This window comes from Hyla sarda, chromosome 1 (assembly GCF_029499605.1).
Source record: "Hyla sarda isolate aHylSar1 chromosome 1, aHylSar1.hap1, whole genome shotgun sequence".
NCBI lineage: Eukaryota > Metazoa > Chordata > Amphibia > Anura > Hylidae > Hyla > Hyla sarda.
The window spans coordinates 558,197,209-558,216,115 of NC_079189.1; the positions used below are offsets into that span (position 1 = coordinate 558,197,209).

The 18,907-nt window shown below is 43.5% G+C and overlaps 1 protein-coding gene across 1 annotated transcript in view; it reads right to left on the reverse strand.

The window, feature by feature from the left end:
• The window catches only part of NNT (nicotinamide nucleotide transhydrogenase), a 140,340-nt gene that overhangs the window by 63,171 nt on the left and 58,262 nt on the right, over positions 1 to 18,907 (reverse strand). The window contains exons 10-13 of the mRNA XM_056542096.1: positions 16,564 to 16,717; positions 16,319 to 16,480; positions 4,442 to 4,552; positions 63 to 208 (exon numbers count right to left, since the gene is read on the reverse strand). Of these exons, the coding sequence (XP_056398071.1) occupies positions 63 to 208; positions 4,442 to 4,552; positions 16,319 to 16,480; positions 16,564 to 16,717 (573 nt within the window). The remainder of the gene's footprint in view (positions 1 to 62; positions 209 to 4,441; positions 4,553 to 16,318; positions 16,481 to 16,563; positions 16,718 to 18,907) is intronic.

The window sequence follows — 18,907 nt, forward strand, 5'->3', positions numbered from 1 at the left end:
GTTCACTTTAGTTACTGCTAAAATGTACAACTCCTAGAAGTATACACAGGAAATCTCTCCACCTGCTCAATGTTGTATCCACTGTTAAGTGCAGCAGCGTAGCCCCCAACAAACACCCCACCGGGGAGCAGGTACAGGTAGTTGTACTCTGGAGGATCAGTAGGACGCTTGAACATGTCCAGCATTCTCTGCGTCACCAGGAATCCACCTGCAGAGAGAAGAGACAGCGTCAGAAGTGTAAAGGCGGCTGTACACAATGCACATGTCGGCTTAAGCCACCACATATATGAGGTGTGACAACTTTCCTCCAGTGACAGATGTTGGGGAAGGATAAGGCGTTATGATTTCTACATACATAATCCTTGTTCTCAGTAAAGAGGTCTGGGCAGCAGCTTATTGCCTTCTTGTTCCTTCAGTACACATGCACGCTCAGCCAAACTGTGCAAACATATAAATGCAGGATTGGGATAGACAGTTGTCAAAAATTAGGCCGTCAATCTGCTGAGACCTAGTCTAGCTTTTTTAGAAATAGTGACTATATGGAAGGTATCTATGAAAGAGATAGAAGGCGCTCCATAGGGTAAATAACACTGGGGACAGGGTGGGAATCTGGGAAAGATAAAAGCCGCTCCCCACTGGGTGGTTGTGTAACAGCATACACAGCAATGGAAATCGGGTGGCATAGACAGGTCCGTCTGCAGCCCTCCCTCGAGATGAATCAATGTGATATTGTACCAGCTTTAACCCCTTAAGGACCAAGCCCATTTTAACCTTAAGGACCAGGCCAATTTTATTTTTGCATGTTCGTTTTTTCCTCCTCGCCTTCTAAAATCCATAACTCATATTTCCATCTACAGACAAATATTAGGGCTTGTTTTTTGCATGACCAATTGTACTTTGTAATGAAACCTCTCATTTTACCATAAAATGTACGGCGAACCCAAAAAAAAAATTATTTAGGGAGGAAATTTAAATGAAAACCACAATTTTGCACATTTTGGAGGGTTTCGTTTTCACACTATATACTTTACAGTAAAATGACATGTGTTCTTTATTCTGTGGGTCAATACAATTAAAATGATACCCATGGCTAGATACTTTTATGTTTTTGTACCGCTTAAAAAAAAAAATCTAAAACTTTTTGTACAAAATCAGTAATCTAAAATCGCCCTATTTTGACCACCTATAACTTTTTCATTTTTCTATATATAGGGCGGTATGAGGGCTAATTTTTTGCGCCGTCATCTGTACTTTTCATCAATACCACATTTGCATATACCGTATATACTCGAGTATAAGCCGACCCGAGTATAAGCAGAGACCCCTAATTTCAACCCAAAATCCCAGGAAAAAAAATTAATAAAAATCTGCCGCAGATGCAGTTATCTGTATTGATCGCGGCATCTGAGGGGTTAATGGCGGACATCCGTGCGATCGCAGATGTCGGCCATTACTGGCGGGTCCCCTGCTAGCAGCCAGAACCTGCCGTGTATGACGCGATCACCGTTCCGATGCTCGCGGTCATACACAGGACGTAAGTGTACGTCCTGGTGCGCGAAATACCGCAAAACCAGGATGTACATTTACGTCCGTGGTCGTTAAGGAGTAGCGGGTTCTAGCCGGCGCTGACCGGACCAGGACAACAGCAGGATCAGGTTAAACCAAGTTTATGATCCAGAATGGAACGCGTTTCACTGTGCTAGTGCAGCAAAACGCGTTGCATTCTGGATTATAAACTTGGTTTTACCTGATCCTGCTGTTGTCCTGGTCTGCTCAGCGCCGGCTAGTTCCCGCTACTCATTGAAGCTGGTGGTACGATATCACATAGCTATATGGGAGGGCCCACTGTACCTGTCACTTAAAGAGGGGGCAATACATACCTTATTTAAAGATATATGACAATGATGTTTTGATCTGTTTATGCATCTAACAGCTAGAACATATCCTAGACATGCCTTATTTTAAAGGGGCTGTCAAGCGGGAAAAAAAAAACCTGTGTATGGTGACAAAAAGTATAATAAAGCAACTTACTAATATAATGTTATTAGCTATAGTGCAGAGCTCTTCCATCAGCTATCCTGTTTCCCTTGTAACTTGTTTTGTCACATCATAGGCACCTAAAGGCAGTCCGTTGTGTCCCTCATTAGATATATAACTCATTAGATAGGGCAGCACGATGCCTCTTGCTGCTTAACCTAATTAGTCAAATCTTAGTAGTAATACCAGCTCCCCCTTTCACATCACTAGTTTAGTCTTGTGCTGACAGGAGGGGAGTGGGTTAGGAGGGATGGAGCATCATGGGACCAACTCATTTCCATGATGGGAGTAGTAGTTCCCCTGGCTGCGGGAGTCTGTGGGTGGCTGGGAAAACTACAGTAGCCCTAGTACTACAACTCCCATCATGGAACAGAGTGTTCCACGTTAGGGGTAGTAGTACAGGTGCTGAAGGATTGATCGCATCAGGTCTTAATTCTGAGACCCGCTGCGATTATAAGTTATTTACCAGGGGGGGACAGACACTGTCCATGATGGGAGCAGTATTAGGAGGGAAAGCAGGCAGCATGGTGCCATGATCCCCGGCCAGCATATGAAAAACCCTTAGCCACATTGTATAATTTTGAAAACCCCACCGAGAGCCATGGATGGCCACTCTGCGCCAGCTGTTCAGGACTCCCGGAGGGGTATTTGAATATAAAGTGCAGAGTTTTATATATACAAATCGCTGGAGAGTGGTGTGGGGTGGCATGCCACCTGCTCCCCTGGTTAATAACTTATGATCGCAGCAGGTCTCAGAATTGAGACCTGATGCGGTCAATTCCTCAGTCCCTGTACTACTACCCCCAACATGAAACAGACTGCATGCAGTAATTTTTACGCCACGATGTTCCGTCACCGTATAACACCCGTAATGAATTACGGGCATATACGGGTGCAAACGGGCAGTTACAAAACCCCATAGGCTGCAATGCAATTTAGTCACGGCCGTCAGGGGTTTTGTAACGGCCGGGTTTCGCAGCTGTAGTGACGGAACTTCTGACGGAAGTTCCTAAACGGAAAAATTCATAGTGTGAAAGGAGCCTAAAATATTATTTTCTAAGTAGAATTTTGAAAATATTATTCACTGCTCACGGCCACAGATGTCCTCCATTGCCTGCATTGTCATGCATTACTATATAAGTCGATATGAACACCTTGTTATAGCCGCCCCTTTATAACCATGTCACGTGAAGTCCTACATCGTCTACAGTACTGCTAGGAGAAATAATCCAGCCAAGCTTTAGCATATTGCACACTGCTGCTTGAGATTTTCTGTACAGAGCTTGGCTCCTTCTGTGACAACCGTTTAAAGAATTACTTACACAAAGACAGTGAGTAAGGGAAAGCAATATCCTGGCAAGATGACAATCTGGCTCAATTACCTCCATATAATTTGTCATACTGAATTGATTATTGAAGAATGTTGACATCGATGCCAATAAAATCACTCTCCATGTTACACGGAGACCTCCTTACCCCCCTTACTTACATATAATGTATTACTCTTCCCAAAAGTACAATCATTCATGTGCATGAACTTTTTACACTATAATCTAAAGGGTTCACTAGATGTATTTTCCGTGCCGCCATAAGGAAAAAACTGGTTTTAAATGGGTTAATAGAGTTCTGTTCTGAAAAGCCATTCTGCCGAGGACCTGCAGACTTATGAAAAAAAAAATAAAGTCAACAGGGGGGGGGAAGGAGAAGAAAAAAAAAAAGTACCACAGGTCCATTTGCACATGGATTCTATGCACTTTTTTTACGCAACATGTGGGAATTGTTTCGCAACCAGGGTGCCTCCAGCTGTTACAAAACTACAACTCACAGCATGCCCGGACAGCCTTTTGCAGAGTATATGCCACCTGTGGCCAAAGGCTGTCAGGGCCTGCTGAGAGTTGTAGTTTTGCAACAGCTGGAGGCACCCTGGTTGTGAAAAACTGCCTAAGGATACGTTAACACAGTGGATATCTCGCTGAATCTCAGCCGCTGATGGCGGTAGGACTGCGTGGCATTGCGGCGTCACCATAGACGGCTATGCAGAGCTCGCGGAATTCCGCACAAAGAATGTTCATTCTCTGCGGAACAATTTCAGTGGCAAGTGTCCGCAGCTGAAATTCCTGTGTGAACGGATCTCGCGGAAACCCATTCACACTGATGGTACTGCTCACTCCGCGGAATTCCACTCGCAGAAAACCAAATGGACCCCATTAAATTCAGTGGGACTATCGGGGCTCATTTGGTCTCTATCATGCAGAGGACCATCCAGCTCCATTTTTCAGCCCTAAACAATCTGTGCCGGAGGCCCCGAAATAAGTCTCCGACACAGATGTGAATCCAGCCTTAAATATTGAAATATCTGTAGTTTATGTTCATCCCTCCTTAAAACCTGCTAAGAAATTATTACCTGCAATGTTGATGGAAGACACGAATGCTGCGAGCACAGCCAGGAGTTCAGCAGAGCTGGAGGGGACATAAGTACCACCCATCAGTGCAAGCCCACCGACCGCAGTCAGACCTACACAAACAAAGACAGCATTAGTAGAAGTTCTTTACAGTGGAGTTCCTCTTCCTCACTAGGTATGGGTACATAAATACAATGGAATCTCAGAAATTACCTTACACTACCTACGTATTTTTACACAAAACAATCCCGTGTTTATTCAGACATTATACATTTAAAAAAAATTACTATAAAGTGACATTTAAAAAAAAAAATAATTATTATTTATATATATATATATATATATATATATATATATATATATATATATATATAATAAATTGGAATAAATCCGCAGCACACAAGTCCAAATAAAGTGTAAAATGTTTGATACGCATGCTGTGGATTCTTATACAGAGTGTGTAAAAAGAGAACTGTTAAAACTTAAGAATAAGAAATTGGGACACCCCAATATGACCAGGGGTGAAATGGACTCCTTGTTGTCTCTTGTCCATGACCACGACCTCGTGATTAAACCAGCAGATAAGGGCGGAGCGATCGTGGTCATGGACAGGAGACAATATTTGGATGAGGCACAGCGACAGCTTAATGATACTGAGGTCTATGAGTGTTTGTCATGTGATCCTAAATTCCAGATTGAAAAGAAAATCAAGGGAACAGTTGAGATGGGCCTTAATATGAATTTGATTGATGTAGAAGTACAGAGGTTTTTAACAGTACTTTTTCCAATTACACCACAACTTTACCTTTTGCCAAAAATACACAAAAACCGAACCAATCCACCGGGTCGCCCCAATCGTATCGGGCAGGAACTCTATTACATCCCGCATATCTGTGTTTTTGGACAAAGTGCTCAGACCCTTTGCAACCCAAGCTAGATCATATGTCAGGGATACTTCTGATTTTCTTCATAAGATTGAGAACATTGAGTTACCAGAAGGGGCAATTATTGCCTCTTTTGATATGGCGAGCCTCTACACCTCCATCCAACACGATGGCGGTGTGGAGGCCGTATCCACATATTTACATCAGGCAGAGTTCTCGAGTGCCAAAATTGACTTCATTATTTCTCTATTGAGGACAGTACTGGAAAATAATTATTTGGTCTTCAATGACAAGTTTTATTTGCAGAAGCGGGGTACCGCAATGGGTAGCAATGTTGCACCGACATAAGCAAATATCTTCATGACATGGTTCGAGGACCGTTTCGTCTATGTATCCCACCACTCCAGGTTTATCCTTGAGTGGTGGAGATACATAGATGATGTTTTTGTGATTTGGACTGGTAATCTGACGGAACTGTTGTTTCAGGACTATTTGAATTCCAGAGACCCAAACATACGATTTACATTGACCCACTCAACAAAATCGGTGAGTTTTTTGGATGTGCTAGTTACAATACTGGACGGATGCTTGACTACAGACCTTTATGTAAAAGAAACAGATTGTAACACATTTTTGAGATTTGACAGCTGCCACCCTAGACCAATGGTGAACTCCTTGCCCTATAGTCAAATGCTTAGGGCAAGGAGGATCACGGACAACGAGCAAAAATTAGATCGGGCCTTAGACAGAATGTTCAAAAATTTTAGAGAGAGGGGATACCCTATCAAATTGATTGACAAACATAAATCTAGGATAGACAGGACACGGATGGATCTAGTAACACGACGGGGTGAGATACAGAGGGACCCACGTGTGGCATTTGTCTCCACATATAACGATCTCTCTCCTGACATTGGTAGAATCATAAGAAAATTTTGGCATATCCTTGAGGGATATAAACATATTCCCGAACTCAGGTCACCACCAGTCATGTCCTACAGACGCTCTACAAATCTGAGGGACAGATTGGTGAGATTTGACATATCAACAAAGAAAAGTGACACTCAGCGATATCTTACCACGTCTAAAAAAGGTAGCTTTCCTTGCAGGTCATGTACTAATTGTGGACTGATGTGCAAGGGGGAATCCTTTGCACATCCTGCCACAGGTAAGACATATCCCATTAAATACTACCTTACTTGTAACAGTTCTTTTGTTGTCTATGTTTTATGGTGCCCATGTGGTCTCCTATATGTAGGGGAGACCACATGGGATTTAAAAACTAGACTAAACCAGCATAGATACACTATACGTAGGAAAAGGATGGACCTTCCAGTCTCTAAACACTTCTCGGAATGCCAACATAAAGAGAGGGACCTGAGATTTATGATCTTAGATCATATCCCACCCATGAAATGGGGAGGAGATAGGCAGGGCCGTCTAAAAAGACGTGAGCTGCAATGGATTTATACTCTCAATTCACTAAGACCAGATGGTTTGAATGTGGACTTCAAAATTTCACATAGAGTTATGGAGAGATAAACATTATCTGTGACTTCTGAATGTGGTTATTGATCAACATTGATGTACATAACACAAGTGATTATACATAATATATTGAAGAACCTATGGTTAGGTTAAAAAATGCTAATTCATTTTCTCTGTTCTTTCTCTTTTCTTGCAGTGCCTGTATGGGATAGGATGAGTCACTCACCGTTTTGATTATCAACGTTAACTGTTTAGTGTAATTATTTGAATAAACAGGACTATATGAGTTTATGCTTGTGTGGTGATTTAGTTGGAAGCATGGGATATTATGATACTACACAGTTTGCCATATACACTATTTTTTTCCTTTTTTACTTTATTTTTGTATTTTGTATTTATTATGTATTTTTTTTTTTTATATATTTATTTTTATTTTATTTTATTTTTTTGATTTTTGATTTCTTCATTTATATTTATCTGGTGGTAGTAGTCTGTTACCAAGGACTACAGAGAAGGTCTCTTTTGGACGCAGTTCCACAGTATGGATGCTATGAGCCCCTGGTATATGTGACCTGATATGGTCTATAGGAGCGCAATATATGTGAGCTGTGGTCCAGTGGTGTCCTCAGAACATGGTCTCCACTGGCCTGCGAGCTCCTAAGGCATTGGATGCTGACACTTCATTGTGCCTGTATCTGGTGCCGAATTATAACGTTCCGTATAATTGTGAATGTATGGGGCGATGTGCATGTATTGAATGATATGTTGAGACCCTTCTTATTTATATTTCTTTTGATGTTGTTTAACCACAATTACACTTACCAATTAATTTGTTGAACACCAGTAGCGGGTTTCCAAGGTAACGGGGACGCTACATCACGAGATCGAGGCTTGGAACGCTGTGTGCGTGCGCAGACGAATAAGCTCGAGTGTGATTTTCATTAGATGCGACGCGCAATTGATGTGACGTCTGTATACTATCCCATGCTTCCGATTTGACACATACACAGTGGGTGCGCATGCGCACTGGAAAATTACCCACGCTTATCTCCATTACAGCGGTGAGTGATGCCTCCCATACCAACTGCATGTTATTGTTTTTAATGATTTTAATGCACTTTCACAACTGTTCTGCTTGACTAATCAGGACCTTATTATGAATTTATGGAAGTTTTGATACACTATGGCACGATGAGTATATTGTTTTTTATATATGTGATGTAACACAATATGATTGAGTTTTTTATGTACACTATATGTTTTTCTGATATGATTTGAATTAATATTTGCACATGATTAGTTAATTGTATTTTGAGTGGATATACCTATAAAACACAAAGCATGTGACACTTGTGTTAGGCTTGAGAAAGACCAGGAGAGCTGGTTGAAACGTCGCTGTAACATTCACCTATTTACGGAATAGATTTTTTCATTTTTTCACTTTATTTGGACTTGTGTGCTGCGGATTTATTCCAATTTATTATCTACTTTTGGACCCCTGACCAAGGACCGTGTCTGCGTGCACCGACTTCACTTTTTTTTCAGAGTGCTGCTTCCCTCTTCAATATATATATATATATATATATATATATATATATATATATATATATATATATATATATATATATATATTTATTTATATATATATATGTTTAGTTAGTTTTAGAGGAAGGTTTTTTTTTTTTACCTTTTGTACCTTGGAACTAAGTAAAAACAAAAAATATAAAAAAATAAGTTTTCCTAGTGACCTCTAGGTGTCAGCACAGCAGGCTACAAATGAAAGTCATTTTACCAGCAACTGTAAACCTGAAAACTTTGCCGACCTCTGATGAAGGTAATAAAAAAAGAGTCTGCTTGCTGATGGTGCATGCCACTAGAAAGCCCAGGACAAGCACAAAATTTACATTGCTGCAGCAGAGGGTAGAAAAAGGAGACAGACAGAGAGGAAGAGAGAGACAGACAAAGAAAGAACTAGAGAGCTAGAGAGAGCACGAGAGATAGAGAGGGATTTAGAGAGAGAACCCATTATTTGTAAACAAAACAAGTACTGTAATACTCATTGACCTATCCTATGTTTTGCATGTGGTGGCGCTGGCGGCAAACTGAAAACCTAATTCAGCGTCTGAGAACTGCAACTGAGAACTCCATGGTCAGTGGATCAAAGCATTGTTCAAACAGAAAACTCTATTTTTGCATAGCCTTAAATGGGCATGATCACCAACTTTATTTTTTGATATGTTGTAGTACTTATGTGCTACAACATCTCGAATATACTTTTATTATTTTTTTTTCATTAAAATATATTTGCCTCCTAGTGGCTGGCTGCAGCCTGGCGTGACGTCACGCCTGAAAAAGGCCTGATTTTGGCCTGGCAATCAGTCCTTTTTCATTTAGGCTGCTCTCGCTCCCTGCCTGTCAATCAGACAGGCGGGAGCGAGCACATTGGCTCCCCGGCCACTGGCTGGGAGGCCACTCCTCCCGCACATGTCGTCGTCGCCGCCGCTGCCGGACTCTGCAGTATCTGTAAGTATAACGGAGGGAACAGGGTATGCGGGCGGGGGGTTTGTGATGGAGGGAACGGTGTATGCAGGCGGGGGGGGGTTTGACGGAGGGAACGGGCTGGTGCCGTAGCGCCGCATGGCACTAACTTATAGTTTATCTACACAGGGTGCCTCCAGCTGTTTCACTACTACAACTCCCAGCATGCCCTGACAGCCAATAGATGTCAGGGCAAGCTGGGAGTTGTAGTGGTGAACAGCTGAAGGCACCCTGTGTAGATAAACTAACGGCGGAAGTGTTGTCCCCAGCAGGCATCAGTGACGTGATGCCTGCTGGGGAAGTCTGACTGGTAGCGAGCACACTACCAGGCAGACACAAAGTCATTTTTAATATAGTAAAAAGAATAATTAAAAGCAGGGAGGGGGTTAGGGAAAGATTGGCAATAGGCAGGGACATAAAAAATAAAAAATAGGATGGTGGGAGCTACCCTTTAAGTATTTCAATGTTTCCCCTAGTTTCATAAGAGGCTTGTTGTACGTGGGTCATATTTACTTTGTAATAATGTCACTCATTTAACTATAACATTTATAAAGGATTTGTTTTATTTAACTACAAAAAAAAACAAAAAACTTTTTGTAAGAAAATGAGTATGCTTAAAATTGCCCTCTTCTGACCCCTATAACACTTATCTTAATGTATACTGGGATGTATGAAGGCTCATTTTTCACACAGTGATCTGTAGTTTTTATTGGTATCATCTTGGCTTTAATGGGACTTTTTGATCGTTTGTTCTTCATTTTCTGGTCTATGAAGTGACCACAAATCAGGAATTCTAGACTTTTTTTCTAGGATTTTACCATACAATTATGCCATTCACGGTTTCAATAATGTTGTGCTTTAATAGTCTGGACGTTGTCACATGCGTGAAACATGTTTGTTTAATTTTGGTTAGATTATTACTTAAAACATGCCCTAACTTGTAAAGTTAGGGCATAACTCTAGGACAGTGTTTCCCAACCAGTGTGCCTCTAAAGTTGCCAGCATTCCTGGTCAGCCCTTGGTTGTGCGTGCATGCTGGTAGTTGTAGTGTTGCAACAGCTGAAGCAGTTGGGAACCACTGCTCTAGGATATGCCATCAGCTTATAATAGGTGGGGATCCAATCTCCGTGACCTCCACCAATCCTGACACTGCTCACACATATCAGCAGGAAAAGTGAAGAAATCCACATTTAACATCTTGAAATAAAAGCATACAAACAACACGCACCAACGCGTTATATAAACATAATACAAAAATGGGCATTTATGATAAGGTACCATATATTAATACAGCTCATTTAATCTATATATGTTAGATCATGCCTGTAGTTCAAGCAAGACTGGAAGCATGTCTCAAGGCACAGTATCCAGAACGCTTCACGTCTGAATATAGACTTACTCCAGTCACCTCCTCTGCGTGGAGGGCACACTCTTTCGATGCCGGTAACCTTAATTCTAGGAATGACACCTGCATGCTTTTCCAATATGTGTTTTGTAAAACCTGACATGGATCTAGTCCTATTCACATCAGATATGTACAGATACTCCTGTATCCTAGCCTTCAGTATTCTGGTAGTACATCCAATGTACTGTAAATTTGGGTGTTATGGGCGCTATCTAGACGACCTACTTCTAGAATGGCGGGGATCCCCATCACAAGCAATGATTTTTGGTTGTCCTTTACCATGGTCCAAAGTGCAGACCAGATAGATTTTCTTGATGTCACACTGAAGGGTAATCAAGAGATGAGATGTATACACACCAGTCTATATTGTAAATCGTGTGCGTGTTCCACAAAGACAACAAAGACATAAGTCCGTAGGAACCCGGAAAAGAATCATGAAAAAAGAACCAGAAAAGATCATCCGGACAAAAAAGGAAGATATGGGCGGGTGCGGTGTCCCCCAAGGAAGGCTACGAGAAAGATTTTACGTTGAGTCCAAAAAAAAAAAAAATCACCTTTTCTCGGTCGTTCTTCGTTGGGGGTACCAAAGCAGCCCCCTAGGGTGGGAATAACAACCCCTAGAGAAAGGAAAACAGTCAGAGACTGAACTCACTTGTCCGTAAGGGGCCCCAAAACTTACAACCGAGGCCCCAAAACTTAGCTGCCGGAAGATCCCCCATCCATGGAGATGGACTAGGACGCCAAGGGAAGAGACAGTCTTTTGTAGAGACTAAACCTACGGTCCATAAAGAGGGACAAGAAAAGGGTCGACTACAAAGCCAGCTGGGCCAGAACCATCCCGGAAGGAAGTAGGAAGTCAACCCCAAGGAACACAGAACCAGACAGAGGGCTAGCCCGGCTGGGAAACAAAAATGGAAAAAGGGCACAACAAGAAAACCCCATCCAGAGTTGACTGATTCATGAGAACATGGCGGAAAGACACCAGGGAGAGCAGCGTACGCCTGAGCAGAAGGCGAGCACAGGAGGTGGAGACCAGAAAACCACTGGAAAAAAGACGGAAACCGGCTCGAGAGAGGTCTGGAGCATAAGAGCGATGACCCGAACATCTGGAGACCCAAAACCGCTGTCCCAGGCGCCCGCCGCAAGCACCCAGAAGGCAAAATTAGCTTGATTAGTGTAATCTGGATGACCCAAACTCCGCCCATCTTGGGAGTACATGGACCCCGAAGGAGGAGACGGAAAGCAATAACAGCCAAAAAAGGAACACCCTGAAGAAGGGCCATCATGCCGGAGCGACAGACATGGGAACTGGAGGTTCCTGAGTCACCTGGAAGACTTACACTTGAAGGGGAAGGAAACCCAACGGCGGCCAAATGCTCTGGGAAAAAAACTCCTGTGTCGAGACAAGAAGAAGTGCACTACCCATGCCCGAGACCTCAACTATCACTACAGTCCAAAGAACCAGGAGGGCAAACCCAAAAAAGAAGGGACACCACAGCAGTCTAGGATAGTGTACAATCCAAGGAGACTAACCAGAGTTGGACCCCAGCGGTCCGAGAAGTCCAGAGCACTCCGAAGCAACATCCCGTCAGGACGGGAACGGCGGGAAAAAACAGAAGGGAACCCAGCAGAGACTCCCAGGTACAGGGCACAGGAAGGTCACTCTAGAAGACTGTGGTGTCAGTGTGGAACAACCGACACTGTCAAGGGAAGGATAAACACATCCTTCGAGGGAGATTGCGCCAAGGGAGGAGGAGAGCAATGGCAGGACCCAGAAGAGACTATGTCGCCCCAACAGGCCCCCTGCCAGAACAGAGGTGCTCAACGGTCGCAGGTCTTTAGAACAAGATCACAGGAAGGCCCAAGGCACACCACACCGAACAGAAGGGAGGGTGGGCTCTACACGTGCAGAGGATGTTGGCATACGTAGGGACACAGACATGGTTACCTCTCAAATGTAGTGGGGTACAAAACTGCAGACACGAAGGAAACCGCAGACATCCAAAAGTAGGGCAGAATGGAAGACAGACTCAGTACCCAAAAGGTGTGTCACAACCATGCCCCTAGTAGACCAACGTGGCACTCTTACAAAAAGGGAACAGAGTGCACCTGTAGCCATTAAAAGCAATGGAACCTGCAGGAGGTGCCCACATCCCATCTCCTAATGGTGCTACACACCAGGACTGCTGTCACAGATGCAAGATATGAGGGATGCATGTGGGGCAGGAAACATGCAGACACAGAAGATGTCCCATGAACCCATAGAGGCACACATTGTGGAACTTCACATGGAAGGAGTCACGGGACTGCAGTCGCGGGAGCGGCAGGAATGGGGGAGGTGACCTGGTGGATTAGAAAGCCATGCAGACACAGTCTGGCTATCTGGCATAGGGACCAGGGCCACACCGGGTCCCGCATTTAGGACCACACACTAATAGTGGGCTACCAGCCTGAAGCCATGAGCAGCAGGCATGTGGAGAGGGATCTGGTAAAGTCGGGAACCCCAGGAACCCGCATGTGGCGCATTGCAGAGGGCCCATGGAGCAACATGGGAAGACCCACTGGGAACTAAGCCTAGGCAGTGGGTTACCTGAACTTGCCCCACACTGTGGGAAGTGTATGGTAGTTGACCCGATGTGTCAGTAAACTAAGGGGACAGCCGTCTGGCTGACTGGTGGAGGATTCCTGAGTGCACAGGAACACTCCTTCAAACCCTCCCACAGACAGTGGGGCACAGGAGTGCGGACAATCTTATGGGCGACCCAGAGGTGTAGGAGACCATACAGTCTAATGACTGGCTGACTGGCAGCAGTCCCTTGTGCCTGCAGGAATCCTCTGGCACACCAACAGTGAGGTACGGGAAGCCACAGCTATGCACACTGCAGCCCAGAGATGGGAGCCCGACAACTGCGGAAACTGCGCAGACAACAGTCTTGCGTAACAAGTGCCCCTTCAGGCGCTGGTGATAAGGGGACACAGTCAGATAGGCAATAACTGTGCCCCTTTTACACATGTGGAAGGGCAGTGAAGCCTAGAAGCCATGAATAGAATCCTCATCACCCTGTGAGATGGGGGGAGGCTTAGGAACCGTGGATCATATCCCCTTCGCCCTGCATAGGGTCCACAGGACAAGCCAGGTAACTCCACCAGACACCACGCACTAGCAGTGAGGTATCGTAACTTCAGCCGCAGATACATCAGCCCTTGGAGAAGTGACAGGTGGCAGAGAAAGCCATGCAGCCCGTTGTCTGGCTTACTGGTATGGTTCCATGTAAACAACGGGGCACTCCAGCGGTCACGTTGCACTAGTAGTGGGGTAATCCAGCCGTGGACGCGGCAGTTGTAAGATGAGTGACAGGTGAGACTACTGTCTGGCCTAATGAGAGCAGGTGCAATCCATGGCCACGCAAGGACACTTCCACGGAGACCTCGCACTGGACGTGGGGATCCGGGACAGCAGCGGCGGATGTGGCAGCATGTGGAGAAGGGAAAAATGTATGTACACGTCAAGAACACCTGCAGACATGCAAACATGTTATGGCAACTGGTGGTAGAGGAGAAACAGTCCTGACTGTAAGCCCGGTATCTTCCAAGGGATCATGAAATCACGCCAATGTCTCTGACAGAGTGAGAACCCTGGCGAAAGCAGGTATGCCAGAGGCATACCTCAACTGACAATGCAATGTGTCATCTCAGGTCCCGTAAAGGGCAATGGAGACCAAGGGGCCCCCGTATACAGTCCCAGAAAAAAGAGCCCAGCATATATTTTTGGTGCACTGTACCCGAAGATACTGCCATATCGGGTCAATGCATGGGGCTACTGAAGCAAGCTTCGAAATCGGCCATTTTATGTTTATATGTTATAAGCAGTATTATTCTCCAGGTACTCTAAAGTATATCCATGCCTCTTCTAGGGGCGTGCTCTTTCAGCCGTGACATCAGAGGAAATGTAGGGTATATAATGTTATGTCGGTGCCATTAACCAGTCCCATGATTAAGACTTGTTAACAAGGTGAAATGCTTAGGTACGTTTCATTTGTATGCTTTTATTTCCAGATGTTACACATGGATTTTAACATGGAACACTAATAAATTTTGGATTTTAACTTTTGTTGGGAGCCGGAAGTCTTCACTTTTCCTGCTGAATGCCTCACCTGGGGACACGGCCCCAGCGTTCATCTCAGAGCCTCCACATGCAAGGTTGTGCTATCTGATAGAAGGTTGGAGTGGTTGGTGAGCTGATTTTTTACATTTCACTTCTCACACACAGCAGATTAGGCACTGCACTAGGTTTTCCCTGCACCTTGGGGGAATGGAACATCCTTGTGCAAAGGGAAAACCACTATATCGGCTCCGTGCCCCCTTAATTCTTGATGGAGATCTCATAGGACATGCCAGATCCTCCAGCATGGGAGACGTTCTTATTAGCTGCTCTCTGCTTTGCCTAATAGACCAGGCTGCTGAACAGGAGACCCGCTCTATGAACGGTTATTAGCTTTTATAATCCAAGCTTCCCCAGAAAACACTACAGCAAATAAAAAATACTCTACATGCATGTAAATGCTCACTTAACTTTATAAATGTCCGTAAAGCAGGCACAGAACTAGGACTTCATGGACAGAAATCCATCCCGGGCTAATAGGCTGCCAGTCTGCCCAGAAGGCAGTGTACATTGTAAAATCTTTTAGATGTGTAACAAAAATTGCTATAGCACATTGTGTAAAATTTTTTTCACTCCCCCCGAAAAGGATTTTTTTTTTATTGGGATAGAGAAAGAATTGCGGCTATAGCGAGGGTTTATAAGCGGGCTCTGTTTCACAGACCACATTCCTCTGCAGGAGGTCTGATCACCCCAGCACGACGCACATTACTGCACTGCGGAGTGCTGGCTAATAAAATCACTTGTAATGAACAGGGTTTAGAACAAGAGGCTGGAACATTTACAGTATGGGCCATGCATAGTAACTGGCATTAATACAAAGGAAGGGATAGCGGGTGAGCAAAGAAATACAGATTGTTTGCTACCTCCATAGGTGGAGTATAAAGTACAGCAAGAGGCGCAATACTGGGACTTAATGATCTAATAGACTCAATCAATCAATTCAGGGAAAACATTTTAAGGGGTCCTCTGGTTTAGATCAGAATGCCTGTGCATTAGATAAAGCTAGTGACAGCACGCATGAGATGGACTGTGCAGCTGTACCTGCTCTACAAATAAGTGATGGGCGTCCCATACAAAGTACTGTTATCTAATTCTCCCAATAAAATATATCAGTCTATAGAGCAATGGGACTTAGGCCTCTGGTGGCCATAAACAGGCCAGAAGGGACCTGGGAATTAAACAGATGAGATGGGAATACCCCTTTTATTTCTGAATACAAAATTACTGTAATTTAGCAGCAGCTTTTTATAAGGCAAAACAATGTTCAAAAGTTTCTATTATCCATACATGAGGCTTCCAATGGGACTCTTTGTGCACAGAAAAGCTTAATGCATTTTATAGTGTTAATGCACAAAGCTCAACAGAAATACTTAGACGGCATGAAACACAAAGAGGCACTTACCTGAGATAGCATTAGTTACGGACATGAGTGGGGAGTGAAGGGCAGGGGTGACGCCCCACACAGTGTGGTAACCCACAATACCAGCCAGACCAAATGTTGTCACCATCTGGGTAAAGGCAGAATGAGGAGAGGCAATGCCAAGACTCAACAGGGTGCCAAGGCCTAGGGGGGAGAGAAAAAAATCTGAAGAAAATGCTCCTCATCCCCTTCATATGGGGAATAGGTCAGGTTAAGTGATTCCGTACCAGCAGTGTACGCCGTGGCATTGGTCATGGTCTTCCTAAAAGGGGAAACAGCAGCCGCCCTTTCAGCTTCCAGCTCAGCCACAGACTTCTGTTTTACAGGCGCTGCAACTGGGATGTTATTGGGCTGTGGTGCTGGGAAGATGGTTTTCCCGTCCTACAATAAAAGGGAAAATGAGAAGATTTAGAAACAAACATTTCTGCGGCACATACTCCATAGGTGAGGAACACAGGGTCCTGAACAGCCCACCTACTTTTCTTTGCCAGGATACATAGTTCATAAGGTTGTAAAAAGTCTCTCAAGTTAAACCTATATCCCGATTGTGTCCGTACTGAGTTGATCCACAGAAAAGCAAAAAACAAAAAACCACCACAACAACCCTTATGAGACTGATGCCAATTTGCTCGTGAAAAATTCCTTCCCTACTTCAAACATGGCATCAGAATAAATTCCTGGATCATTGTTTTAGTATACATAACCTGTAATGTTATTACTCTCCAGAAATGCACCCAGGCCCCTTTTGAACTCTTTTACAGAGTTCACCATGACCACCTCCTCGGTAAGAGAATTCCACAGTCTCACTGCTCTTACATTAAAGAACCCCCGTCTGTGCTAGTGTAGAAACCTTTTTTCCTCTAGGCGTAGAGAATGCCCCTTGTTATAGATATAGTCTCTCATGGGAGAGATCTCTGCTCTTTAGTTATTTGGTCCCCCCTACCGCTACGTTTTTCTAAACTAATTTCTGGTTAATGTAGCCCTCCTATTCCCCGTATTACTATGGCTGCCCGTCGTTGAACCCTTCTCCAGCTCCACTATATCTTTCTTGTACACTGGTGCCCAGTACTGTACACAGTATTCTATGTGTGGTCTGACTAGTGATTTGTACAGTGGTAGAATTATTTCCTTGTCATGGGAATCTGTGCCCCTTTTGATGCACCCCATGATTTAATTTGCCTTGGCAGCAGCTGCCCAACACTGGTTGCTACAGTTTAATTTGCTGGCGACAAACGCCTAGGTCCTTTTCCATGTCAGTCATCCCTAGTATTTTTCCACTGAATACATATTCCCAGTCTAGATTTTTCCTCCCCATGTGCATTACCTTGCATTTATTAGTGTTAAACCTCACCTGCCACTTCTCACCCCAAGCTTCCAACATATCCACATCCATTTGTAACAGTGCACTGTCCTCTATCGTGTTATCCACTATACACAGCGCACTGTCCTCTATTGTGTTAACCACTTTACAGAGTTTAGTATCGACTGCAAAGATTGACACTTTACTATATAATCCCTCTATAAGGTGATTAATAAATATACCGTAGTGTAGAAGGATTACTGCAAATGTGGTATTCAGGATTGTAACCAGTATACAAACCAGATAAAAATTTTGGACAGCCAGACAAATGGACTTTGTATTTGTGTATATGCCAAGTAGGACAATTTTACCTGAATGCTGCTAACTTTCTAAATTCTTGAATCTGCCTTAAACTACGGGGTGAATTTTACTGCAGACATTAATTTGTTAAAGAGGTGTCCCAATCTTGACATTTAGGGTACAGCCACAGGATATTGTAGAAATGTCTAATAAATTGAGGCTCCCCAGGGCAGGCCATGAATCTGAAAAAAGCCAAATGGGCTGTTTCACAAAGTTTACAAAAATCCTAAAGAAGTTAATGAAAGTTTTGGAAACTGGGTAAAAACAGCCCATTCAGCTGTTTTCAGCTTCCTAAACAAAGTACAGCTAACAGACACATATTAATGGCTGGGAAAGTAAATAACTCTGATCTAAGCCACTTTATCCTCTAGATGCCACGGTCCGTAGCGACCATGGTATCTAAGCTGTTATCTCACATACATTAATATGGTATGTTCGAGTCCCTAAGGGAGAGTAAAAGTTAAATTTTTTAATTTTATAAAAAAAAATGCTTTCCAAAACACACACATATTGTTTTATTTTTACAACACAACTGGCCTGGTAAACCCGCATGGTAAAGACATGCATGAAAGAGATACAAATAATAGCAAATACTATATAAATGTGCTTTCACTGTATTAGTACTAAACCACATACTAAAGATAACGCTTCAGTTTTCCAGAACTGGAGTTCTGAAGTTGTAAAAAACAAAACCCCCAAAAAATGTCAGAACTATGTATTATTTTTTCTACAATTAGATAAAATAAATTCACCTTTTTCGTTAAAATACATTGTTTCGTTGAAAGCACAAAGACTTAGTATTGTGTACGTTTCCTCCACACAAAAAAAGGGGAAAACAGTCCTTTTTAAAAACATGTTAACCAATGGGAAACAGATGACATACAGCGGAACATGTTTTTAACATCTGACAA